At 55.0% G+C, this 22,734-nt stretch overlaps 1 protein-coding gene across 2 annotated transcripts in view; it reads right to left on the reverse strand.

The window, feature by feature from the left end:
• The window catches only part of LOC121274182 (serine/threonine-protein kinase A-Raf-like), a 263,820-nt gene that overhangs the window by 155,249 nt on the left and 85,837 nt on the right, over positions 1-22,734 (reverse strand). For both annotated transcript variants that reach the window (XM_041181384.1, XM_041181383.1), the window contains exons 4-5: positions 17,806-17,908; positions 13,030-13,175 (exon numbers count right to left, since the gene is read on the reverse strand). In XM_041181384.1, coding sequence (XP_041037318.1) covers positions 13,030-13,175; positions 17,806-17,908 — 249 coding nt within the window. The remainder of the gene's footprint in view (positions 1-13,029; positions 13,176-17,805; positions 17,909-22,734) is intronic.

Genomic DNA, 22,734 nt, shown 5'->3' on the forward strand with positions numbered 1-22,734 from the left:
CTCTGCACTCACTCTCCCACATATCACCGCTCCCTCCCTCTATACTCACTCTCACACATATCACCGCTCCCTCCCTCTATACTCACTCTCCCACATATCACCGCTCCCTCCCTCTATACTCACTCTCCCACATATCACCGCTCCCTCCCTCTATACTCACTCTCCCACATATCACAGCTCCCTCCCTCTATACTCACTCTCCCACATATCACCGCTCCCTCCCTCTGTACTCACTCTCCCACATATCACCGCTCCCTCCCTCTATACTCACTCTCCCACATATCACCGCTCCCTCCCTCTATACTCACTCTCCCACATATCACCGCTCCCTCCCTCTGTACTCACTCTCCCACATATCACAGCTCCCTCCCTCTATACTCACTCTCCCACATATCACCGCTCCCTCCCTCTGCACTCACTCTCCCACATATCACCGCTCCCTCCCTCTATACTCACTCTCCCACATATCACCGCTCCCTCCCTCTATACTCACTCTCCCACATATCACCGCTCCCTCCCTCTATACTCACTCTCCCACATATCACCGCTCCCTCCCTCTATACTCACTCACCCACATATCACCGCTCCCTCCCTCTATACTCACTCTCCCACATATCACAGCTCCCTCCCTCTGCACTCACTCTCCCACATATCACCGCTCCCTCCCTCTATACTCACTCTCCCACATATCACCGCTCCCTCCCTCTGTACTCACTCTCCCACATATCACCGCTCCCTCCCTCTGTACTCACTCTCCCACATATCACCGCTCCCTCCCTCTGCACTCACTCTCCCACATATCACCGCTCCCTCCCTCTGCACTCACTCTCCCACATATCACCGCTCCCTCCCTCTATGCTCACTCTCCCACATATCACCGCTCCCTCCCTCTATACTCAATCTCCCACATATCACCGCTCCCTCACTCTATACTCACTCTCCCACATATCACCGCCCCCTCCCTCTATACTCACTCTCCCACATATCACCGCCCCCTCCCTCTATACTCACTCTCCCACATATCACCGCCCCCTCCCTCTATACTCACTCTCCCACATATCACCGCTCCCTCCCTCTGCACTCACTCTCCCACATATCACCGCTCCCTCCCTCTATACTCACTCTCCCACATATCACCGCTCCCTCCCTCTGTACTCACTCTCCCACATATCACAGCTCCCTCCCTCTATACTCACTCTCCCACATATCACCGCTCCCTCCCTCTGCACTCACTCTCCCACATATCACCGCTCCCTCCCTCTATACTCACTCTCCCACATATCACCGCTCCCTCCCTCTGTACTCACTCTCCCACATATCACCGCTCCCTCCCTCTGTACTCACTCTCCCACATATCACCGCTCCCCTCCCTCTATACTCACTCTCCCACATATCACCGCTCCCTCCCTCTTTGCTCACTCTCCCACATATCACCGCTCCCTCCCTCTATACTCACTCTCCCACATATCACCGCTCCCTCCCTCTATACTCACTCTCCCACATATCACCGCTCCCTCCCTCTATACTCACTCTCCCACATATCACCGCTCCCTCCCTCTGTACACACTCTCCCACATATCACCGCTCCCTCCCTCTATACTCACTCTCCCACATATCACCGCCCCCTCCCTCTATACTCACTCTCCCACATATCACCGCTCCCTCCCTCTTTGCTCACTCTCCCACATATCACCGCTCCCTCCCTCTATACTCACTCTCCCACATATCACCGCTCCCTCCCTCTGCACTCACTCTCCCACATATCACCGCTCCCTCCCTCTGCACTCACTCTCCCACATATCACCGCTCCCTCCCTCTGCACTCACTCTCCCACATATCACCGCTTCCTCCCTCTATACTCACTCTCCCACATATCACCGCTCCCTCCCTCTATACTCACTCTCCCACATATCACCGCTCCCTCCCTCTGCACTCACTCTCCCACATATCACCGCTCCCTCCCTCTGCACTCACTCTCCCACATATCACCGCTCCCTCCCTCTGCACTCACTCTCCCACATATCACCGCTCCCTCCCTCTATGCTCACTCTCCCACATATCACCGCTCCCTCCCTCTATGCTCACTCTCCCACATATCACCGCTCCCTCCCTCTGTACTCACTCTCCCACATATCACCGCTCCCTCCCTCTGCACTCACTCTCCCACATATCACCGCTCCCTCCCTCTATACTCACTCTCCCACATATCACCGCTCCCTCCCTCTATACTCACTCTCCCACATATCACCGCTCCCTCCCTCTATACTCACTCTCCCACATATCACCGCTCCCTCCCTCTACGCTCACTCTCCCACATATCACAGCTCCCTCCCTCTACGCTCACTCTCCCACATATCACCGCTCCCTCCCTCTGTACTCACTCTCCCACATATCACCGCTCCCTCCCTCTATACTCACTCTCCCACATATCACAGCTCCCTCCCTCTGCACTCACTCTCCCACATATCACAGCTCCCTCCCTCTGCACTCACTCTCCCACATATCACAGCTCCCTCCCTCTGCACTCACTCTCCCACATATCACAGCTCCCTCCCTCTGTACTCACTCTCCCACATATCACCGCTCCCTCCCTCTGCGCTCACTCTCCCACATATCACCGCTCCCTCCCTCTATACTCACTCTCCCACATATCACCGCTCCCTCCCTCTGTACTCACTCTCCCACATATCACCGCTCCCTCCCTCTATACTCACTCTCCCACATATCACCGCTCCCTCCCTCTATGCTCACTCTCCCACATATCACCGCTCCCTCCCTCTATACTCACTCTCCCACATATCACCGCTCCCTCCCTCTATGCTCACTCTCCCACATATCACCGCTCCCTCCCTCTGCACTCACTCTCCCACATATCACCGCTCCCTCCCTCTGTACTCACTCTCCCACATATCACCGCTCCCTCCCTCTGTACTCACTCTCCCACATATCACCGCTCCCTCTACGCTCACTCTCCCACATATCACCGCTCCCTCCCTCTGTACTCACTCTCCCACATATCACCGCTCCCTCCCTCTATACTCACTCTCCCACATATCACCGCTCCCTCCCTCTATACTCACTCTCCCACATATCACCGCTCCCTCCCTCTATACTCACTCACCCACATATCACCGCTCCCTCCCTCTGCGCTCACTCTCCCACATATCACCGCTCCCTCTGCACTCACTCTCCCACATATCACCGCTCCCTCCCTCTGTACTCACTCACCCACATATCACCGCTCCCTCCCTCTGTACTCACTCACCCACATATCACCGCTCCCTCCCTCTGCGCTCACTCTCCCACATATCACCGCTCCCTCCCTCTGTACTCACTCACCCACATATCACCGCTCCCTCCCTCTGCGCTCACTCACCCACATATCACCGCTCCCTCTATACTCATTCTCCCACATATCACCGCTCCCTCCCTCTGTACTCACTCTCCCACATATCACCGCTCCCTCCCTCTATACTCACTCTCCCACATATCACCGCTCCCTCCCTCTATACTCACTCTCCCACATATCACAGCTCCCTCCCTCTATACTCACTCTCCCACATATCACCGCTCCCTCCCTCTATACTCACTCTCCCACATATCACCGCTCCCTCCCTCTATACTCACTCTCCCACATATCACCGCTCCCTCCCTCTATACTCACTCTCCCACATATCACCGCTTCCTCCCTCTATACACACTCTCCCACATATCACCGCTCCCTCCCTCTATACTCACTCTCCCACATATCACCGCTCCCTCCCTCTATACTCACTCTCCCACATATCACCGCTCCCTCCCTCTGTACTCACTCTCCCACATATCACCGCTCCCTCCCTCTGTACTCACTCTCCCACATATCACCGCTCCCTCCCTCTATACTCACTCTCCCACATATCACCGCTCCCTCCCTCTGCACTCACTCTCCCACATATCACCGCTCCCTCCCTCTATACTCACTCTCCCACATATCACAGCTCCCTCCCTCTATACTCACTCTCCCACATATCACCGCTCCCTCCCTCTATACTCACTCACCCACATATCACCGCTCCCTCCCTCTGCGCTCACTCTCCCACATATCACCGCTCCCTCCCTCTATACTCACTCTCCCACATATCACCGCTCCCTCCCTCTGCACTCACTCTCCCACATATCACCGCTCCCTCCCTCTGTACTCACTCACCCACATATCACCGCTCCCTCCCTCTGTACTCACTCACCCACATATCACCGCTCCCTCCCTCTGTACTCACTCACCCACATATCACCGCTCCCTCCCTCTGTACTCACTCTCCCACATATCACCGCTCCCTCCCTCTGCGCTCACTCTCCCACATATCACCGCTCCCTCCCTCTGTACTCACTCACCCACATATCACCGCTCCCTCCCTCTGCGCTCACTCACCCACATATCACCGCTCCTCCCTCTATACTCACTCTCCCACATATCACCGCTCCCTCCCTCTGTACTCACTCTCCCACATATCACCGCTCCCTCCCTCTATACTCACTCTCCCACATATCACAGCTCCCTCCCTCTGTACTCACTCTCCCACATATCACCGCTCCCTCCCTCTGTACTCACTCTCCCACATATCACCGCTCCCTCCCTCTATACTCACTCTCCCACATATCACCGCTCCCTCCCTCTATACTCACTCTCCCACATATCACCGCTCCCTCCCTCTATACTCACTCTCCCACATATCACAGCTCCCTCCCTCTGTACTCACTCTCCCACATATCACAGCTCCCTCCCTCTATACTCACTCTCCCACATATCACAGCTCCCTCCCTCTATACTCACTCTCCCACATATCACCGCTCCCTCCCTCTATACTCACTCTCCCACATATCACCGCTCCCTCCCTCTGCACTCACTCTCCCACATATCACCGCTCCCTCCCTCTATACTCACTCTCCCACATATCACCGCTCCCTCCCTCTGTACTCACTCTCCCACATATCACCGCTCCCTCCCTCTATACTCACTCTCCCACATATCACCGCTCCCTCCCTCTGTACTCACTCTCCCACATATCACCGCTCCCTCCCTCTATACTCACTCTCCCACATATCACCGCTCCCTCCCTCTATACTCACTCTCCCACATATCACCGCTCCCTCCCTCTATGCTCACTCTCCCACATATCACCGCTCCCTCCCTCTGTACTCACTCTCCCACATATCACCGCTCCCTCCCTCTATACACACTCACCCACATATCACAGCTCCCTCCCTCTGTACTCACTCTCCCACATATCACCGCTCCCTCCCTCTGTACTCACTCTCCCACATATCACCGCTCCCTCCCTCTATACTCACTCTCCCACATATCACCGCTCCCTCCCTCTACGCTCACTCTCCCACATATCACCGCTCCCTCCCTCTGTACTCACTCTCCCACATATCACCGCTCCCTCCCTCTATACTCACTCTCCCACATATCACCGCTCCCTCCCTCTGTACTCACTCTCCCACATATCACCGCCCCCTCCCTCTGCACTCACTCTCCCACATATCACCGCTCCCTCCCTCTGCACTCACCCTCCCACATATCACCGCTCCCTCCCTCTGTACTCACTCTCCCACATATCACCGCTCCCTCCCTCTGTACTCACTCTCCCACATATCACCGCTCCCTCCCTCTGCACTCACTCTCCCACATATCACCGCTCCCTCCCTCTGCACTCACTCTCCCACATATCACCGCTCCCTCCCTCTGCACTCACCCTCCCACATATCACCGCTCCCTCCCTCTATACTCACTCTCCCACATATCACCGCTCCTTCCCTCTGCACTCACCCTCCCACATATCACCGCTCCCTCCCTCTATACTCACTCTCCCACATATCACCGCTCCCTCCCTCTGCACTCACTCTCCCACATATCACCGCTCCCTCCCTCTATACTCACTCTCCCACATATCACCGCTCCCTCCCTCTAGACTCACTCTCCCACATATCACCGCTCCCTCCCTCTAGTCTCACTCTCCCACATATCACAGCTCCCTCCCTCTATACTCACTCTCCCACATATCACCGCTCCCTCCCTCTGTACTCACTCTCCCACATATCAACGCTCCCTCCCTCTATACTCACTCTCCCACATATCACCGCTCCCTCCCTCTGTACTCACTCTCCCACATATCACCGCTCCCTCCCTCTATACTCACTCTCCCACATATCACCGCTCCCTCACTCTATACTCACTCTCCCACATATCACCGCTCCCTCCCTCTAGTCTCACTCTCCCACATATCACCGCTCCCTCCCTCTATACTCACTCTCCCACATATCACAGCTCCCTCCCTCTATACTCACTCTCCCACATATCACCGCTCCCTCCTTCTATACTCACTCTCCCACATATCACCGCTCCCTCCCTCTAAACTCACTCTCCCACATATCACAGCTCCCTCCCTCTACGCTCACTCTCCCACATATCACCGCTCCCTCCCTCTATACTCACTCTCCCACATATCACCGCTCCCTCCCTCTGCGCTCACTCTCCCACATATCACAGCTCCCTCCCTCTATACTCACTCTCCCACATATCACAGCTCCCTCCCTCTGCACTCACTCTCCCACATATCACCGCTCCCTCCCTCTGCACTCACTCTCCCACATATCACCGCTCCCTCCCTCTATACTCACTCTCCCACATATCACCGCTCCCTCCCTCTGCACTCACTCTCCCACATATCACCGCTCCCTCCCTCTATACTCACTCTCCCACATATCACAGCTCCCTCCCTCTATACTCACTCTCCCACATATCACCGCTCCCTCCCTCTGCACTCACTCTCCCACATATCACCGCTCCCTCCCTCTATACTCACTCTCCCACATATCACCACTCCCTCCCTCTATACTCACTCTCCCACGTATCACCGCTCCCTCCCTCTATACTCACTCTCCCACATATCACCGCTCCCTCCCTCTATACTCACTCTCCCACATATCACCGCTCCCTCCCTCTATACTCACTCTCCCACATATCACAGCTCCCTCCCTCTATACTCACTCTCCCACATATCACCGCTCCCTCCCTCTGCACTCACTCTCCCACATATCACAGCTCCCTCCCTCTATACTCACTCTCCCACATATCACCGCTCCCTCCCTCTGCACTCACTCTCCCACATATCACCGCTCCCTCCCTCTATACTCACTCTCCCACATATCACCGCTCCCTCCCTCTATACTCACTCACCCACATATCACCGCTCCCTCCCTCTGTACTCACTCTCCCACATATCACCGCTCCCTCCCTCTATACTCACTCTCCCACATAGCACCGCTCCCTCCCTCTGTACTCACTCTCCCACATATCACCGCTCCCTCCCTCTGCACTCACTCTCCCACATATCACCGCTCCCTCCCTCTATGCTCACTCTCCCACATATCACCGCTCCCTCCCTCTGCACTCACTCTCCCACATATCACAGCTCCCTCCCTCTGTACTCACTCTCCCACATATCACCGCTCCCTCCCTCTATACTCACTCTCCCACATATCACCGCTCCCTCCCTCTAGTCTCACACTCCCACATATCACCGCTCCCTCCCTCTGCACTCACTCTCCCACATATCACAGCTCCCTCCCTCTATGCTCACTCTCCCACCGATCACCGCTCCCTCCCTCTATACTCACTCTCCCACATATCACCACTCCCTCCCTCTGTACTCACTCTCCCACATATCACCGCTCCCTCCCTCTATACTCACTCTCCCACATATCACCGCTCCCTCCCTCTATACTCACTCTCCCACATATCACCGCCCCCTCCCTCTATACTCACTCTCCCACATATCACCGCTCCCTCCCTCTATACTCACTCTCCCACATATCACCGCTCCCTCCCTCTGTACTCACTCTCCCACATATCACCGCTCCCTCCCTCTATACTCACTCTCCCACATATCACAGCTCCCTCCCTCTACGCTCACTCTCCCACATATCACCGCTCCCTCCCTCTGTACTCACTCACCCACATATCACCGCTCCCTCCCTCTGCACTCACTCTCCCACATATCACAGCTCCCTCCCTCTATACTCACTCTCCCACATATCACCGCTCCCTCCCTCTATACTCACTCTCCCACATATCACCGCTCCCTCCCTCTATACTCACTCTCCCACATATCACCGCTCCCTCCCTCTGTACTCACTCTCCCACATATCACCGCTCCCTCCCTCTGTACTCACTCTCCCACATATCACCGCTCCCTCCCTCTATACTCACTCTCCCACATATCACCGCTCCCTCCCTCTGTACTCACTCTCCCACATATCACCGCTCCCTCCCTCTATACTCACTCTCCCACATATCACCGCTCCCTCCCTCTATACTCACTCTCCCACATATCACCGCTCCCTCCCTCTGTACTCACTCTCCCACATATCACCGCTCCCTCCCTCTATACTCACTCTCCCACATATCACCGCTCCCTCCCTCTGTACTCACTCTCCCACATATCACCGCTCCTTCCCTCTGTACTCACTCTCCCACATATCACCGCCCCCTCCCTCTATACTCACTCTCCCACATATCACCGCTCCCTCCCTCTATACTCACTCTCCCACATATCACCGCTCCCTCCCTCTGTACTCACTCTCCCACATATCACCGCTCCCTCCCTCTATACTCACTCTCCCACATATCACCGCTCCCTCCCTCTGTACTCACTCTCCCACATATCACCGCTCCCTCCCTCTATACTCACTCTCCCACATATCACCGCTCCCTCCCTCTATACTCACTCTCCCACATATCACCGCTCCCTCACTCTGTACTCACTCTCCCACATATCACCGCTCCCTCCCTCTATACTCACTCTCCCACATATCACAGCTCCCTCCCTCTATACTCACTCTCCCACATATCACAGCTCCCTCCCTCTATACTCACTCTCCCACATATCACCGCTCCCTCCCTCTATGCTCACTCTCCCACATATCACCGCTCCCTCCCTCTGCACTCACTCTCCCACATATCACCGCTCCCTCCCTCTGTACTCACTCTCCCACATATCACCACTCCCTCCCTCTGTACTCACTCTCCCACATATCACCGCTCCCTCCCTCTGCACTCACTCTCCCACATATCACCGCTCCCTCCCTCTATACTCACTCTCCCACATATCACCGCTCCCTCCCTCTGCACTCACTCTCCCACATATCACCTCTCCCTCCCTCTATACTCACTCTCCCACATATCACCGCTCCCTCCCTCTGTACTCACTCTCCCACATATCACCGCTCCCTCCCTCTGTACTCACTCTCCCACATATCACCGCTCCCTCCCTCTATACTCACTCTCCCACATATCACCGCTCCCTCCCTCTGTACTCACTCTCCCACATATCACCGCTCCCTCCCTCTGTACTCACTCTCCCACATATCACAGCTCCCTCCCTCTATACTCACTCTCCCACATATCACCGCTCCCTCCCTCTATACTCACTCTCCCACATATCACCGCTCCCTCCCTCTATACTCACTCTCCCACATATCACCGCTCCCTCCCTCTATACTCACTCTCCCACATATCACAGCTCCCTCCCTCTATACTCACTCTCCCACATATCACCGCTCCCTCCCTCTATACTCACTCTCCCACATATCACCGCTCCCTCCCTCTATGCTCACTCTCCCACATATCACCGCTCCCTCCCTCTGCACTCACTCTCCCACATATCACCGCTCCCTCCCTCTGTACTCACTCTCCCACATATCACCGCTCCCTCCCTCTGTACTCACTCTCCCACATATCACCGCTCCCTCCCTCTGTACTCACTCTCCCACATATCACCGCTCCCTCCCTCTATACTCACTCTCCCACATATCACCGCTCCCTCCCTCTATACTCACTCTCCCACATATCACCGCTCCCTCCCTCTGAACTCACTCTCCCACATATCACCGCTCCCTCCCTCTATACTCACTCTCCCACATATCACCGCTCCCTCCCTCTATACTCACTCTCCCACATATCACCGCTCCCTCCCTCTATACTCACTCTCCCACATATCACCGCTCCCTCCCTCTGTACTCACTCTCCCACATATCACCGCTCCCTCCCTCTGAACTCACTCTCCCACATATCACCGCTCCCTCCCTCTATACTCACTCTCCCACATATCACAGCTCCCTCCCTCTATACTCACTCTCCCACATATCACCGCTCCCTCCCTCTGCACTCACTCTCCCACATATCACCGCTCCCTCCCTCTATGCTCACTCTCCCACATATCACCGCTCCCTCCCTCTGTACTCACTCTCCCACATATCACCGCTCCCTCCCTCTGCACTCACTCTCCCACATATCACAGCTCCCTCCCTCTGTACTCACTCTCCCACATATCACCGCTCCCTCCCTCTATACTCACTCTCCCACATATCACCGCTCCCTCCCTCTGCACTCACTCTCCCACATATCACCGCTCCCTCCCTCTATACTCACTCTCCCACATATCACCGCTCCCTCCCTCTATACTCACTCTCCCACATATCACCGCTCCCTCCCTCTGTACTCACTCTCCCACATATCACCGCTCCCTCCCTCTGTACTCACTCTCCCACATATCACCTCTCCCTCCCTCTATACTCACTCTCCCACATATCACAGCTCCCTCCCTCTGTACTCACTCTCCCACATATCACCGCTCCCTCCCTCTATACTCACTCTCCCACATATCACCGCTCCCTCCCTCTGTACTCACTCTCCCACATATCACCTCTCCCTCCCTCTATACTCACTCTCCCACATATCACAGCTCCCTCCCTCTGTACTCACTCTCCCACATATCACCGCTCCCTCCCTCTATACTCACTCTCCCACATATCACCGCTCCCTCCCTCTATACTCACTCTCCCACATATCACCGCTCCCTCCCTCTATACTCACTCTCCCACATATCACCGCTCCCTCCCTCTATACTCACTCTCCCACATATCACCGCTCCCTCACTCTAGACTCACTCTCCCACATATCACCGCTCCCTCCCTCTGTACTCACTCTCCCACATATCACCGCTCCCTCCCTCTGTACTCACTCTCCCACATATCACCGCTCCCTCCCTCTGTACTCACTCTCCCACATATCACCGCTCCCTCCCTCTGTACTCACTCTCCCACATATCACCGCTCCCTCCCTCTATACTCACTCTCCCACATATCACCGCTCCCTCCCTCTGTACTCACTCTCCCACATATCACCGCTCCCTCCCTCTGTACTCACTCTCCCACATATCACCGCTCCCTCCCTCTATACTCACTCTCCCACATATCACCGCTCCCTCCCTCTATACTCACTCTCCCACATATCACCGCTCCCTCCCTCTATACTCACTCTCCCACATATCACAGCTCCCTCCCTCTATACTCACTCTCCCACATATCACAGCTCCCTCCCTCTATACTCACTCTCCCACATATCACAGCTCCCTCCCTCTATACTCACTCTCCCACATATCACCGCTCCCTCCCTCTATGCTCACTCTCCCACATATCACAGCTCCCTCCCTCTATACTCACTCTCCCACATATCACCGCTCCCTCCCTCTATACTCACTCTCCCACATATCACCGCTCCCTCCCTCTATACTCACTCTCCCACATATCACCGCTCCCTCCCTCTATACTCACTCTCCCACATATCACCGCTCCCTCCCTCTATACTCACTCTCCCACATATCACCGCTCCCTCCCTCTGCGCTCACTCTCCCACATATCACCGCTCCCTCCCTCTGCACTCACTCTCCCACATATCACCACTCCCTCCCTCTGCACTCACTCTCCCACATATCACCGCTCCCTCCCTCTGCACTCACTCTCCCACATATCACCGCTCCCTCCCTCTATACTCACTCTCCCACATATCACCGCTCCCTCCCTCTATACTCACTCTCCCACATATCACCGCTCCCTCCCTCTATACTCACTCTCCCACATATCACCGCTCCCTCCCTCTATACTCACTCTCCCACATATCACCGCTCCCTCCCTCTATACTCACTCTCCCACATATCACAGCTCCCTCCCTCTATACTCACTCTCCCACATATCACCGCTCCCTCCCTCTGTACTCACTCTCCCACATATCACCGCTCCCTCCCTCTATACTCACTCTCCCACATATCACCGCTCCCTCCCTCTGTACTCACTCTCCCACATATCACCGCTCCCTCCCTCTGTACTCACTCTCCCACATATCACCGCTCCCTCCCTCTATACTCACTCTCCCACATATCACAGCTCCCTCCCTCTGCGCTGACTCCCCACTGACCCCTCCCTTTGTCCTCTTTCCCCTACCCCTCCGGTTCCTCCCTTCTTGCTCACTCCCTTCCCCCACCGACCCCTCCCTCCGTTTTCACTCCCCTCCCCCTCCGATCCCTCCCACTGTGCTCACCCCCCACCCCCTCTGGTCCCTCCCCCCGTACTCACTCCCCACCCCTCCGGTCCCTCCCCCTCCCCCTCCAATCCCTCCCTCGGTGCTCACTCCCCACCCCTTCCGGTCCCTCCCGCCGTACTCACTCCCGTCCCCCTCCGGTCCCTCCCCCGTACTCACTCCCCTCCCCCTCCGGTCCCTCCCCCTCCCCATCCGATCCCCCCTTCTGTGCTCACTCCCCTCCCCCTCCAATCCCCCCCTCGTTCTCACTCCCCCGTACTTACTCCCCTCCCCCTCTGATCCCTCCCATACTCACTCCCCTTCCACTCGATCCCTCCCCCTGTTGTCACATCCCTCCCCCAATCCCTCCCCTCCACTTGATCCCTGCTCCAGTAATCACTCCCCTCCCCGTCTGATCACTCCCCATGCTCACTCCACTCCCCCGAAGCCCCCCACTCATTCCCCTCCCCCATCACCCCATCTCTCCCCCCCACACCCTCTCTCTCTCCCCGCCTCACCCCCCGCACCCTCTCTCTGCCATCCCTCTCGCCCCACACCCTCCCTCTCCCCCCACCCCCCGCACCCTCCCTCTTTTCCCCCCCTCTCCCCACTGTCCATCCCTCTGTACTCACTATTTGCCCAGGTCCAGGCACACCGTCGGTACTTTACTGCTGCAGTGTTCGTGGAACTTGTGCCCGCAGGTCTGACAGCGGAAGCCGTGGAACAAAAACTTGAGGCAGAAGTCGCAGAAAGCCAGGCTGAAGAACGTCTTCCGTACCTGAAGAACGCAAATAACCAGCAGCGGGTTACTGCATTGGTCTGGGATGGGTCCCACCGGACCCACTACCACTCCGGGCTGGGCCAGATCAAAGTGGCACCAGCACTGGTCTGGACCGGATCAAACTGGCACCAGCACTGGTCTGGACCGGATCAAACTGGCACCAGCACTGGTCTGGACCGGATCAAAATGGCACCAGCACTGGTCTGGACCGGATCAAAATGGCACCAGCACTGGTCTGGACTGGATCAAACTGGCACCCGCACCCGTCCCTGATACCTCATGTCACACTGCAAATCAGCAGTGTGGACAGAGTGTACTCACACTATATACACACACAAACATACGCACTATACTGTACACCTAGACGCACGCCCACTATATATACACACCACATACAGGCACATGCACACTGCAAACAGGCATGTGCACACTACAGACAGACTACACCCACACTTACACCGTACACGCACACACATCAGATACACCGTACCTGCGCACACACCAGATACACCGTACACGCACACACACCAGATACACCGTACACGCACACACATCAGATACACCGTACACCCACAGCATAAACACCGTATACACACTGTATACGCGCACACACCGTGCACACACTGCAGACGGGCGCACACACCGTGCACACACTGCAGACGGGCGCACACGCCGTGCACACACTGCAGACGGGCGCACACGCCGTGCACACACTGCAGACGGGCGCACACGCCGTGCACACACTGCAGACGGGCGCACACGCCGTGCACACACTGCAGACGGGCGCACACACCGTGCACACACTGCAGACGGGCGCACACACCGTGCACACACTGCAGACGGGCGCACACACCGTGCACACACTGCAGACGGGCGCACACACCGTGCACACACTGCAGACGGGCGCACACACCGTGCACACACTGCAGACGGGCGCACACACCGTGCACACACTGCAGACGGGCGCACACACCGTGCACACACTGCAGACGGGCGCACACACCGTGCACACACTGCAGACGGGCGCACACACCGTGCACACACTGCAGACGGGCGCACACACCGTGCACACACTGCAGACGGGCGCACACACCGTGCACACACTGCAGACGGGCGCACTCACCGTGCACACACTGCAGACGGGCGCACACACCGTGCACACACTGCAGACGGGCGCACACACCGTGCACACACTGCAGACGGGCGCACCCACCGTGCACACACTGCAGACGGGCGCACACACTGCAGACGGGCGCACACACTGCAGACGGGCGCACACACTGCAGACTGGCGCACACACCGCGCACTCACTGCGTACGGGCGCACACACCGCGCACACACTGCGTACGGGCGCACACACCGCGCACACACTGCGTACGGGCGCACACACCGCGCACACACTGCGTACGGGCGCACACACCGCGCACACACTGCGTACGGGCGCACACACCGCGCACACACTGCGTACGGGCGCACACACCGCGCACACACTGCGTACGGGCGCACACACTGCGTACGGGCGCACACACTGCGTACGGGCGCACACACTGCGTACGGGCGCAAACACCGTGCACACTCTGCGTACGGGCGCACACACCGCGCACACACTGCGTACGGGCACACACACCGCGCACACACTGCGTACGGGCGCACACACTGCGTACGGGCGCACACACCGCGCACACTCTGCGTACGGGCGCACACACCGCGCACACTCTGCGTACGGGCGCACACACCGCGCACACTCTGCGTACGGGCGCACACACCGCGCACACTCTGCGTACGGGCGCACACACCGCGCACACTCTGCGTACGGGCGCACACACCGCGCACACACTGCGTACGGGCGCACACACTGCGTACGGGCGCACACACCGCGCACACTCTGCGTACGGGCGCACACACCGCGCACACACTGCGTACGGGCGCACACACCGCGCACACACTGCGTACGGGCGCACACACTGCGTACGGGCGCACACACTGCATACGGGCGCACACACTGCGTACGGGCGCACACACTGCGTACGGGCGCACACACTGCGTACGGGCGCACACACCGTACACACACCGTGTACGGGCACGCACCGTACACACACCGCATACGGGCACGCACCGTACACACACCGCATACGGGCACGCACCGTACACACACCGTGTACGCACGCACCGTACACACACAGTATACGCACGCACCATATACACACAGTATACGCACGCACCATATACACACTGTATACGCACGCACCGTATACACACTGTATACGCACGCACCGTATACACACTGTATACACACGCACCGTATACACACTGTATACGCACGCACCGTATACACACTGTATACGCACGCACCGTATACACACTGTATACGCACGCACCGTATACACACTGTATACGCACGCACCGTATACACACTGTATACGCACGCACCGTATACACACTGTATACGCACGCACCGTATACACACTGTATACGCACGCACCGTATACACACTGTATACGCACGCACCGTATACACACTGTATACGCACGCACCATATACACACTGTATACACACACATCATATATACCATATACGCACAACCTATACACCATATACACACTGTATACGCACACACCATATACACACTGTATACGCACACATCATATACACACTGTATACGCACACACCACCTACACACTGTATACGCACACACCATATAGACACTGTATACGCACACACCATATAGACACTGTATACACACACACCATATACACACTGTATACGCACACACCATATAGACACTGTAGACGCACACACCATATAGACACTGTATACACACACACCATATACACACATCATATACACCGTATACGCACATCATATACACCGTATATGCACACCTTATACACCATGTACGCACACCTTATACACACACCGTATACACACCAATGCACTATATACACACAAATGCACTATATACACATGGATCATATCCACACTACATCCATATTTGCACACACTTCATATACACAGTATATATGCACATATGCGCGGTATATTTACATGCATGCACACTATATACACACGCACTATATATACATGCATGCTACATACACATGCGCACTACACACACACATGCACTCTATATATACACGACATATCACACATGCACAGAATAAAGACACACAATTGTAATGTATATACATATACACACCAGATGCACTATATGTATACAAGACGCACTGTATGTACACATATATGCTGTATATACGCACGTACACACTATACATACAAACACACAAATTAGGAAAAATAAGCCACTTGGCCCCTTGTGCCTGATCTCAATTTAATAAGACCATGGCTGATCTGTTTGTGTTTCGAACTCCACATACCCATCTACTCCCGATAACTTTTGATTCCCTTGCCTATTTACAAATGCAGGCACTATATATACACAAATGCACTATGTACACACATAAACTATATATATTGTGCACGTGTGTACAGCAAATTTACACGCGCACCATACACACACATACACAACACACACGCTATACATAAAGATGCACTATATACACACACTTGCTGCATGTCAGAGGATCAGTACTGAAGGAGCTCCAGGCTGTCAGAGGATCAGTACTAAGGGAGCGCCGCACTGACGGAGGGTCAGTGCTGAGGGAGCACCGCACTGTCGGAGGGTCAGTGCTGAGGGAGCGCCACGCTGTCGGAAGGTCAGTGCTGAGGGAGCGCCGCACTGTCGGAGGATCAGTACTGAGGGAGCGCCGCACTGTCGGAGGGTCAGTGCTAAGGGAGCGCCGCACTGTTGGAGGATCAGTGCTGAGGGAGTGCCGCACTGTCGGAGGGTCAGGGCTGAGGGAGAACCGCACTGTCAGAGGGTCAGCGCTGAGGGAGCGCCGCACTGTCAGAGGGTCAGCGCTGAGGGAGCGCCGCACTGTCGGAGGGTCAGCGCTGAGGGAGCGCCGCACTGTCGGAGGGTCAGTGCTGAGGGAGAGCCGCACTGTCGGAGGGTCAGCGCTGAGGGGGCGCCGCACTGTCAGAGGGTCAGCGCTGAGGCAGCGCCGCACTGTCGGAGGGTAAGCGCTGAGGGAGCGCCGCACTGTCAGAGGGTCAGTGCTGAGGGAGCGCCGCGCTGTTGGAGGGATCCTGTCTGCCCTGTCATGTGGACATCAAAAATACAAAGTCACTTTTAGAAGAAGAGTGGGGGAGGGGGCGGCGCAGGTGGGAGATTGTCTGGTGCCATTATTTACCCGTCAATCAACACCATTAAAAAAAAACAGGTGATTTGGGTCATTATCACCTTGCGGATTGTGGGATCTTGCTGTGTACTACATTGCCTACATTATAGCAGTGTGCACTCTTCAAACAAACTTCACTGGCTGTGAGGCGCTTTGCAACGTCCAAGTCAGCGAACGGGATGGAAAAATGCAGCTCACTCCGAGCACCTGTCCTCCACATTCCTTCATTCTTGTCCTCACCCCTCGTGCCCTGAATCAAAATATGGGGCTGGGGGTGACCTGCACGCCCATGCTGGGTAAGGACAGTAGCTTCGCCATCGATTAACTGGATGATTAATGCTCGATAATGAACTGCGGATGAATCGGATGAACTACAGCTCAGGACTTACAAAGTTGTGCATAGACAAGGGGACTTCATCGAGCACCTCGACCATCAGCTCTTCACCCACCAGGGGTGTGATATCTGTCGCCCAGTCCGTCAACTTCTTGTGGCTGGAGGGAGGGAAAAGATACACAGATGTCAGCAGTGACAAGGAGAACGCACAGATAGCACAGACTCCATTGTGATTCATATACCTCCCGCTGCGCTGTCTCTCCGTATAACACGCACCTCCCACTGCGCTGTCTCTCCGTATAACACGCACCTCCCACTGCGCTGTCTCTCCGTATAACACGCACCTCCCACTGCGCTGTCTCTCCGTATAACACGCACCTCCCACTGCGCTGTCTCTCCGTATAACACGCACCTCCCACTGCGCTGTCTCTCCGTATAACACGCACCTCCCACTGCGCTGTCTCTCCGTATAACACGCACCTCCCACTGCGCCGTCTCTCCGTATAACACGCACCTCCCACTGCGCTGTCTCTCCGTATAACACGCACCTCCCACTGCGCTGTCTCTCCGTATAACACGCACCTCCCACTGCGCTGTCTCTCCGTATAACACGCACCTCCCACTGCGCTGTCTCTCCGTATAACACGCACCTCCCACTGCGCTGTCTCTCCATATAACATGCACCTCCCACTGCACTGTCTCTCCATATAACATGCACCTCCCACTGCGCTGTCTCTCCGTATAACACGCATCTCACACTGCGCTGTCTCTCCGTATAACACGCATCGCACACTGCGCTGTCTCTCCGTATAACACGCACCTCCCACTGCGCTGTCTCTCCATATAACACGCACCTCCCACTGCGCTGTCTCTCCATATAACACGCACTTCCCACCGTGCTGTCTCTCCGTATAACACGCATCTTACACTGCGCTGTCTCTCCGTAAAACACGCATCTCACACCATGCTGTTTCTCCGTATAACACGCATCTCACACTGCACTGTCTCTCCGTATAACACGCATTTCACACTGCGCTGTCTCTCCGTATAACACGAATCTCACACTGCGCTGTCTCTCCGTATAACACGCACCTCACACTGCGCTGTCTCTCCGTATAACACGCACCTCCCACTGCGCTGTCTCTCCATATAACATGCACCTCCCACTGCGCTGTCTCTCCATATAACATGCACTTCCCACCGTGCTGTCTCTCCGTATAACACGCATCTCATACTTCGCTGTCTCTCCGTATAACACGCATTTCACACTGCGCTGTCTCTCCGTATAACATGCATCTCACACTGCGCTGTCTCTCCGTATAACACGCATCTCACACTGCGCTGTCTCTCCATATAACACGCATCTCCCACTGCGCTGTCTCTCCGTATAACACGCACCTCCCACTGCGCTGTCTCTCCATATAACACGCACCTCCCACTGCGCTGTCTCTCCATATAACACGCACCTCCCACTGCGCTGTCTCTCCATATAACACGCACCTCCCACTGCGCTGTCTCTCCATATAACACGCACCTCCCACTGCGCTCTCTCCATATAACACGCACCTCCCACTGCGCTCTCTCCATATAACACGCACCTCCCACTGCGCTGTCTCTCCATATAACACGCACCTCCCACTGCGCTGTCTCTCCATATAACACGCACCTTCCACTGCGCTGTCTCTCCATATAACACGCACCTCCCACTGCGCTGTCTCTCCATATAACACGCACCTCCCACTGCGCTGTCTCTCCATATAACACGCACCTCCCACTGCGCTGTCTCTCTGTATAACACACGCCTTACACTGTGCTCTCTGTATAACACACGCCTCACACTGCGCTCTGTATAACACACTTCTGACACGACGCTGTCTCTCTGTATTACACACAGTTCACACTGTGCTGTCTCTCTGTACAACACACACCTTATACTGCGCTGTCTCTCTGTATAACACACATGGCACTCCACACCGTCCCTCTGCACAACACACAGGGCACACTGCGCCATCCCTCTGTATAACACACATGGCACACTGTGCCGTATCTCTATATAACACACGCCTCACACTGCGCTGTCTCTGTATAACACACACCTCACACTGTGCTGTCTCTGTATAACACACACCTCACACTGTGCTGTCTCAGTATAACACACGCAGCACATTGTGCTGTCCCTCTGTATAATACACGTGGCACACTGCACTGTGTCACTACACACCTCACACTGTAGTTTCTTTGTACAACACACCATACACTGCACCATCTCTATGTAACACACACCTCACACTGCACTGTATCTCTGCATAACACACACCTCACACTGCACTGTATCTCTGCATAACACACGCCTCACACTGCGCTGTCTCTGTATAACAGACACCTCACACTGCACTCTCTCTCTGTATAACACATGCCTCATTATATAAAACAACTCATAATTCAGTCTCTCTGTACAACACACAGCTCACACAGTGCCGTATCTCTATATAACACATGCCTCATTGCGCTGTCACTGTATAACACACACCTCACACTGCGCTCTGTATAACACACACCTCGCACTGCGCTCTGTATAACACACACCTCGCACTGCGCTCTTTATAACACACACCTCGCACTGCGCTCTGTATAACACACTCCTCACACTGCGCTCTGTATAACACACACCTCACACTGCGCTCTGTATAACACACACCTCACACTGCGCTCTGTATAACACACACCTCACACTGCGCTCTGTATAACACACACCTCACACTGCGCTCTGTATAACACACACCTCACACTGCGCTCTGCATAACACACGCCTCACACTGCGCTGTCTCTGTATAACAGACACCTCACACTGCACTCTCTCTCTGTATAACACATGCCTCATTATATAAAACAACTCATGCCCCTCCGCCTTCAGAGATCTGTGGACACACACGCCAAGGTCCCTTTGTTCCTCAGAACGTCTAGTGTCATGCCATTCATAGAATACTTCCTTGTCAAATTACTCCTTCCAAAGTATATCACCTCACACTTTTCAGGGTTAAATTCCATCTGCCGAGTAGCTGCCCATTTGACCATCCTGTCTATATCTTCCTGTGGCCCAAGACACTCAACCTCACTGTTAACCACCCGGCCAATCTTTGTGTCATCCGCAAACTTACTAATCCTACCCCCCACATAGTCATCTATGTCGTTTATATAAATGACAAATAATAGGGGACCGAGCACAGATCCCTGAGGTACGCCACTGGACACTGGCTTCCAATCACTAAAGCATCCTTGTCACCCCCTGCCTCCTACAACTAAGCCAATTTTGAATCCACCTTATCAAATTACCCTGTATCCCATGTGCATTTGCCTTCTTTATAAGTCTCCCATGTGGGACCTTATCAAAGGCTTTGCTGAAATCCATATAAACGACATCACCTGCACTACCCTCATCTACACACCTGGTCACCTCCTCAAAATATTCAATCAAGTTTGTTAGGCATGACCTCCCTCTGACAAAGCCATGCTGACTATCCCTGATCAAACGTTGCCTCTCCAAGTGGAAATAGATACTCTCCTTCAGAAATTTCTCCAATAGTTTCCCTACACTGACATGAGACTCACTGGCCTGTAGTCCCCTGGCTTATCTCTACAACCCTTCCTAAATAGCGGAACCACATTAGCTGTTCTCCAGTTCTCTGGCACCTCCCCCATGGGCAGAGAGGTATTAAAAATTTGGGTCAGAGCCCCTGTGATCTCCTACCTTGCCTCCCTCAGCAGTCTGGGACACAAATCAACCAGACCTGAAGATCTGTCCACTTTTAATTCTGTCAACACCTCCAATGCCTTGTCAATCGCTATATCAATTTGCTTAAGAATCTCAGTCTCTCTCCTCGAGTTCGATAACTTCATCCTCATTCTCTTGGGTGAAGATGGACGTGAAGTATTCATTCAACACTCTAGTGATGTCCTTTGGCCCCACCCATAGATTGCCCCCTTGGCCCCTTATGGGCCCTACTCTTTCCCTCACACTGCGCTCTCCCCGTATAACCCACGCCTCACTGCGCTCTCCCTGTATAACACACGCCTCACACTGCACTCTCCCCGTATTACACACGCTTCACACTGCGCTCTCCCCGTATAACACACGCCTCACACTGCGCTCTCCCCGTATAACACACGCCTCACTATGCGCTCTCCCCGTATAACACACGCCTCACACTGCGCTCTCCCCTTATAACACACACCTCACACTGCGCTCTCCCCGTATTACACACGCCTCACACTGCGCTCTCCCCGTATAACACACGCCTCACACTGCGCTCTCCCCGTATAACACACGCCTCACTATGCGCTCTCCCCGTATAACACACACCTCACACTGCGCTCTCCCCGTATTACACACGCCTCACACTGCGCTCTCCCCGTATAACACACGCCTCACACTGCGCTCTCCCTGTATAACACACGCCTCACACTGCGCTCTCCCTGTATAACACACGCCTCACACTGCGCTTTCCCCGTATAACACACGCCTCACATTGCGCTCTCCCCGTATAACACATGTCTCACACTGCGCACTCCCCGTATTACACACGCTTTACACTGTGCTCTCCCTGTATAACACACAACTCACAGTGCGCTCTCCCCATATAACACACGTCTCACACTGTGATCTCCCTGTATAACACAAGCCTCACACTGCACCCCCTGTATAACACAAGCCTCACAACTGCGCTGTCTCTCTGTAGAATACAAGCCTCTCACTGCGCTGTGTCTCTGTATAACACAAGCCTCACACTGCGCTGTCTCTCTGTAGAATACAAGCCTCACACTGCGCTGTGTCTCTGTATAACACAAGTCTCACAATGCAATGTCTCTCTGTAGAACACAAGCTTCACACTGCGCTGTCTCTCTATAGAACACAAGCCTCAAACTGCGCTCTCTTCGTATAACACACGCCTTACACTGCGCTCTCCCCATATTACACACGCCTCAA

Source organism: Carcharodon carcharias (genome assembly GCF_017639515.1).
Source record: "Carcharodon carcharias isolate sCarCar2 chromosome 35 unlocalized genomic scaffold, sCarCar2.pri SUPER_35_unloc_1, whole genome shotgun sequence".
Classification (NCBI taxonomy): Eukaryota; Metazoa; Chordata; class Chondrichthyes; order Lamniformes; family Lamnidae; genus Carcharodon; species Carcharodon carcharias.